Source organism: Echinops telfairi, unplaced genomic scaffold (genome assembly GCF_000313985.2).
Source record: "Echinops telfairi isolate 266 unplaced genomic scaffold, ASM31398v2 ScPeMD7_7458;HRSCAF=8496, whole genome shotgun sequence".
Taxonomy (NCBI): Eukaryota; Metazoa; Chordata; class Mammalia; order Afrosoricida; family Tenrecidae; genus Echinops; species Echinops telfairi.
In genome coordinates, this window is record NW_022111358.1 from 14,475,300 (window position 1) to 14,482,374 (window position 7,075).

A 7,075-nucleotide genomic window follows, 5' to 3' on the forward strand; every position below is an offset into this window, starting at 1 on the left:
CCATTGCATTACTAGGGTTGCTAAAGGACAGCTAGTGAGCAATATATTGTCTACATTGAACTGTTCACTTAGAATACTTTATATTATTTGATTTTTAGGAAACAGATTCCTAAAAGAAAGAAATTTGGATCAGAGAAGAAGTGTTCAAGGACCATGCAAGCCAACTGTAGCCAACTGCATAGTCCTCCAGGCACTGCAGGCAATGAGGGTGTCTCAGCCTCCCAATGTGCTCACACAGCAAGAGTGACTGGAGAAGGACCTTGCCTCCGTGCCGGAGATGTTCATATCCAGATAAACTCCACACCTAAAGAATATGCTGACAATTCAAGCTCCAGGAATATAAGGCCAGGTGTCCACAGCTGCACGCATGGATGTGTACAGGGTCACCCACACAATGAAGCAAGGCAACCAGAGGATACAGCTGCCACAGAGTCTGGGGAACATGGCAGCAACTCCTTCTCAGAGTTCCGTTATCTCTTCAAGTGGTTGCAAAAAAGTCTTCCATATATTTTGATTCTGAGTGTCAAACTTGTTATGCAACATATTACAGGTAGGGCATAAAGAATATTAAATATTAAATTGTTCTATTTTATTCCCCCCTTTTTGTAATCTACTTTATGTATTTCATTTACTTATTTTCTGTTAGATTTTAAAACAATATGCTTTTATTAGATTACATATTCTTCTTTGACTTTTTTTTTCCTCAATTAACTGAAACTTATTTTCTAACAGGAATTTCTCTTGGAATTGGGCTGCTAACAACTTTTATGTATGCAAACAAAAGCATTGTAAATCAGGTTTTTCTAAGAGTAAGTATAATCAACCAAAAAAACTGTTAACTGTTTCTCATTGTGAATTACATACTCATTTTTGAGGGAAATTGAAAATAAGAGTTTGACAACATTTTTAAAATTATCTAAAATTGATCTGTCTTATTAGATTGCTTCCCATATTTTACTTATATGTTTGGCTCCTGATAGCTAAAGGAAAACTTGAAAAGACTCAGAAGTTTAAAACACACTGTTTATTCTGATTTGGCAAGGGTTTCATGTTTTATGAATCAGTTTGACCACACTAAAAACTAACCAAATCGACTGTCTTCAAGTGGATTCCAACTCAACAACCCTGCAGCACAGCGTGGAGCTGCTCCATAGGGTTTCTAGGCGGCTGTCGTTAAACTTACAGTGATCCTCTGTGCTGGAAGCTATGGCATCAGTATTTCAACCACCAGCCAGGTCACCCAAAGTGAACAGTGTTCAGCAGAGCTTCTAATTCTAAGAACAGATTACTGAGAAATAGGATGTCCACTTTTGAGAAATTAGCCACTGGATAACCTTAGCCTTATGGATAACATCTAAACGAAAGCCTCTGAGGCTGTCAATCTGGACAAACGCCACCTCCTCTTTCTGTGAAGTGACTGGAGTGCTTCGTTCCAGCTCCAAACTCTGCGTTAGCACCCTAACACTTTACCCATGGTACCGCCACGGCTCCATCTATCACACTAAGCATTCGAAAAGAGCCGTGATGGCACAGTGGTTTAAGCATTAAAAGTAAAAGGTAAGCTGTCCCATGGGCTGCTTCCTTAAGGATTTTCAGCTTTGGAAACTGTCCCCAGTGGGGACAGTTCTACTTAGTGCTATAGAATCACAATGAGCGGGATCTACTTCATGTCACACAACAAAAAAATAACGGGCTCATATAAAACCCCATTATTGTTTAATGAATCTCTACTTTGGTGCTACAGAGTAGAACTGCTCCATAGGGTTTTCTTGGGCTGTAATCTTTATGGAAACAAAGTGACAAGCTTTTCTTCCACAGAGCTGCTGAGTAGCTTCAATCAACCAACCTTTCAGGCAGCTGAGCACAAACCACTTGAGCTACCCAGGGACCCACCTATTAATATAATCAGCATAAAAAACTTTAGCTGTTGCACTATAAAACAAAACAAAAAACCCACTACCATCTAGTTTATTCCAACTCGTAGTGGCCCTTAGGACATAGAACTGCCCCACAAAGTATCCAAGGCTGTAAAGTCTACATTACCTCCCCATCAGTGACTGATGGATAGCAACCGAGAGCTTAACCACTGCCCCACTGGGGCCCCTGTTGGACTACAAGATTTAAAGTATATAAAATGTATCATTGAATAAGTGAATTTAGGACTACTTAGGTTTCTCTTAAAGAAAATTAAATCTGAGAAGTTTTTCCATGGCATAAATTACAAAATAATTCAGTTCATTTAAATCTTTGTGAAAAATAGGATTAATTTATGAAATTTTAAAGGCATCTTTGAAAGGGTCATGCCTATGTGAAGACTGGTATTCTTCTGGACTTTTGTTGTTAAAACATGTCAGACTACAAAAATTTAGTCTAAGGCTTAAAACTTGTAAAACTCTGTGAAAGTAGCAATTAAACCTTTTTTACCTTAAAAGTGAGGTAAACACACCTTAGTTTGATTTTTCTATTGCTTTTTGTTTTCCCAGCTGTGAAGCACAGGAGTGAATGAGTGCATAATGATCATAATAAGGCACACAAGTGGATATAGAGAATACAGGGGCGGGGGGGCAGAGATAGGAAGGGACAGCGGGGTTGGGGAGTAAATAATAAAGACAGGAGGAGCAAGCACTAGAACAGATTGTGATTGCATAAATCATCTTAAAGGCGATTTAGCCATGAGAGGGGGAATGTTCTGAAATTGATGTGGGGTGATTGTCCAATTCTCTGTGATATGATTGAATGATTAAACTACTGAATTATGATATGTAAATTACTTGCAAATAAAATGGGAGAAAAGTGAGGTTAAACAAATTTCTTACTAAATACTTATCTGAATTTTTAAAAATTATACTTACTAAAAAAGAGTATACTTACTAACTGATCAATAGCATTTAACAAACGCAAATGAATAAGTTAGTCATCAAAATAGAAGTTTAATGATTTTTAATGTTCTGGCATAATTCAGAGTAACAAATTATAATTTCCTCCTCCTTTTCCCCCCTGCCCCAGGAAAGGTGCTCAAAGATTCGATGTGCTTGGTTATTGGTATTCTTAGCAGGATCGTCTCTTCTTTTGTATTACACCTTTCATTCTCAGTCACTTTATTACAGGTAATTCTAGTCTTACATATACAATTACTTTTTAATGTAATTATATATCCCATAGCACTTTGTATAGATCTTATCTTACACATAATACTTGTCTCCCTGCAAGTTTGAGAGCTAAGTGTTTTAGTTCAGATTCGTTCCCCAATGCCTTAACAATCATCAGATACTTAATAGTTTTTTATTAGAATAGAGCTGACTGATGAGACTGACCAGGAAATATATAGAGGGCCCAGAATTGGAGTTAGCCCAAATTAAAGATATGCCCCAGGAGGAACAGCAAAGACTAAAATGGACCAATCACCTGGTGGGGTTTGATCAAGTGCAGTGTAACTGAGAGGAAGTACAGGGAGTCAAATGAAGGTCGAACACAATAGTGAGACAGGAGGAAAGTAAAAGGAAATAGAGGAAAAGAACCAAGAGGCAAAAGACATTTATAGAGGTATAAACAGGAATGTATATATGTAAATATATTAATATGTAATGATAGGGACATAGATATATATTTATAGGCTAAGTGTTAAGGTAGCAGATGGACATTGGGTCTCTACTCAAGTCCTCTCTCAAAGCAAGAACACTTTGTTCTAATAACCTGGCATTCTGTGATGCTCACCTTCCCGACACGATCACTGAAGACAAAATGGGTACATGAGCTAATGAATTTGGTAAAGAAAGCTGATGGTACCTGGCTATTGCAAGATATAGCATCTGGAATCTTAAAGGCTTGAAGTTAAATAAGCAGCCAGCTAGCTCAGAAGCAACAAAGCCCACATGGAAGAAGCACATCAGCCTGTGTGATCACGAGGTGTCGATGGAATTGGGTATCGGGCATCAGAAGACACAAAACAAAAATCATTTCAATGCAAACAAGGGAGGTTGGAATGGAGACCCAAAGCCCATCTGTAAACAATTAGACATCCCCTCATAAAAGGGTCACAAGAAAGGGACGAGCCAGCCAGGGTACACACAACATTCCTCTAGTTCTTTAACGCTTCCTTCCCCCCACTATCATGACCCCAGTTACAAATCTGGCTATACCAGAGTATGTACACTGGTATAGATATGAGCTCTCAACACACAGAATCCAGGACAGATAAACCCCTATATGGACCAATATGAGCAGTGATACCATGAGGGTGAGGGGAGAAAAGGGGAATCGATCGCAATGATTGATTTATAACACCCACACCCACCTTGGACAAACAACAGAAATGTGGGTGAAGGGAGACAGCGGATAGTATAAAATATGAAAATAAAAATAAGTTCTAAATTATCAAGGGTTATGAGTGGAGGAGGGGAAAAAAGAGCTGGTACCAAGGAGAAAGAAAATGTTCTAGAAATGATGGCAACATATGTACAAGTGTGCTTGATATAACTGATGTATGGTTATAAGAGCTGTAAGAGCCCCCAATAATTTTTTTTTAATGCCATCAGTGGCATACAAGAACTGGGAAATAATGTAGTGTCAGAAGTCTAGAAAATACATTAAGGGAAGATGGAAAAAGCGGACTTTTGAAATTAATGCAGAGTTGGCAACCTTGACAAAAGCAATTCAATAGAAAAGAGGGAACAGAATCCTTGTTGGGCTTGGATGAGGAGACAATAGCAGAGCCCAGTATGTTTTTCGATAATAGGATAGAAAACTATGAACACACCACTTCATGTTACTTTTCTTTAGGAATGATTTGAAATTCAATGACTTAAAAAGTTAAAGTAACCTCTCATACCATTTACTTGAACTGACTTTGTCTTGCCCTCATCGTAGTTTTTACATATCAAATTGAAGTAAAATATGCAGTAGCAAATTAAAAATTCCTATTCTTTCTTCACCTTTATATGTTACTTTGGTAAATTTTGATGTTTTTCTCTTGGTAGCTTAATTTTTTTAAAACCTACTTTGGACCATTTGAGCTTCTGGGAAATACTTTGGATTGTTGGGATTACAGATTTCATTCTGAAATTCATTGGCATGGGTTTAAAATGCCTCCTTTTACTAGTGCCTTCTTTCATTGTGCCTTTTAAATCCAAGGTAAGCAACTAACTTGTTTATTGGAACAATGTTACCCAAACTATTTGGTTTTGCTTTAAAATGACTCCTTTGATAATTTTTCAGTTGCTAAATAATTTTAATTATGTCAGACTAGTGACCATTTGCCAAAGACTTGAAACTAAATATTAACCTCTAAACAAGGAAGCTTGTAGAAAAATGTAAAGAATGGAATTTCTCCACAAACTTTTGAAGCCCTATTATATTATATTTGCTTCAAAATAACCTAAAAGCCAATCCCTATGTGGAAAAAAAAATTTAATTTGCTCTTCTCCAGGGTATTGTCAGTTAGTAATTGATATCTGCATATGTTTATTCGTTGTCTTCACTTAACAATACAAATTTTAATACCAAGTTTTCTGATCAGCAAAATATACGTTTTTTATTTGTAAGATGCATAAAACATTTTCAGTTTTTCTTTGGAAATTCTTCAATGGTTAACGCTCAGTGACTGTAATATGTAAGAACCAGATTGAAGCTAATGATAGGATGTGTTCGGGCCAATATGAGATATTTATGCTGTGTTTGTAAGTAACTTGGGTAGCTTTTTTTTTTCTTCCTTTTTTAGGGTTTTTGGTATATGCTTTTGGAAGAATTATGTCAATATTACCGAACCTTTGTTCCCATACCAGTTTGGTTTCGTTACCTTGTAAGCTATGGGGAGTTTGGCAATTTAACTAGCCGGAGTCTTGGAATATTGCTGGCTTTATTTTACCTCATACTGAAAGTAGGTATCATTAAAAATCTCCTTGTGATTACATAATGATTCATATTAGATTTTATATGCTACTTTATCCTTTCTTAGTTTTATAGTTTATTTTATATTCATATTAGTTAGAAGTAATGACAAGTTTATTTAAAATTTGAAAAGTGGAAATCTGTTCCTAGAGTTTCTGTTTTCAATGGCATGGAAGAGGCAAGACCTTCATATAGCAAAGAATCTAAAGGGGGAAACAGGTAGAACTGAAAATATCCATTAGCAAAGTAACGTTAGTCATATACAGTCATTCTCAAATGAGCATAGTCTGTTGCCTGCCCTTTGTCCTCTTAAACATAATAATCACTTTGCAATACTTTAAATATGTTAAGAACTTGTAAACCAGCTAAATTTGCTTTAATCTTCTCTTGATCTTTGTCGTAATTGAGTTAAATTTATATTTATCTTAGTAAGATTTCTAACTCTAGCTATTCAGATGTACTTCAGCATGTTTGGCTTAACCTATACATTGAGTGAAATACTCAGCATCGTTAGGTGACATCAAATCAGCTCCAACTCCTAGAGACCCTACATTCAGTCGATTTAAACATAATGAAAACGGATTAACTACTGTGGTACACAATGAGCACTGGTTTAAGTACAAGATTTTATATTATGAAGTTTCAACTTTGATCTTTGAGCATAGCAGAGAAGGGTCCTTAAATTAATCATCTCTTTTATTCCCTCTTTCAGCTTTTGGATTTTTTTAGACACCTGAGAACTTTCAGACAGGTTTTACGAATATTTTTTACACGACCAGTAAGTATTTTTTAATGTTAAGGAAAAACACTTTTATTGTACTTGATTATAAACATTTTTTTAGTTTGACAATTTTAGAAGTATGCATTTCAAAATTAGGTGATCTTTTGAGATTAGTATTTTCTAATATTTTATTTAACATTTGGAGCTATGATAATCACTGGAGAATTTTATTTCCTGATAAGTTTCTTAAACTTCCTAGAGACGCCAATTTAATGGTTTCATTGCTTGGATATCTTAAATGTACTTCTTGCCCTTTTAATCACTTGGGTTTTTGTGTGGTGTTTTTTCCCCATCATTTTATTAGGGCCTCGTACAGCCCTTATCACAATCCATATAGTGTCAAGCACACACTTGTACATATGTTGCCATGATCATTTTCAAAGTATTTTCTTTCTACATGAGCCCTTA

General features: G+C 36.0%; 1 protein-coding gene across 1 annotated transcript in view; it reads left to right on the forward strand.

Annotated features, from left to right (window-relative positions):
- Positions 1-67: 67 nt before the first annotated feature.
- Positions 68-7,075, forward strand: part of RNFT1 (ring finger protein, transmembrane 1) — a 12,321-nt gene continuing 5,313 nt past the window's right edge. Inside the window, exons 1-6 of the mRNA XM_004706997.4 lie at positions 68-550; positions 733-809; positions 3,007-3,107; positions 4,977-5,130; positions 5,717-5,875; positions 6,599-6,664. Of these exons, the coding sequence (XP_004707054.1) occupies positions 154-550; positions 733-809; positions 3,007-3,107; positions 4,977-5,130; positions 5,717-5,875; positions 6,599-6,664 (954 nt within the window). The 5' untranslated portion in view covers positions 68-153. The remainder of the gene's footprint in view (positions 551-732; positions 810-3,006; positions 3,108-4,976; positions 5,131-5,716; positions 5,876-6,598; positions 6,665-7,075) is intronic.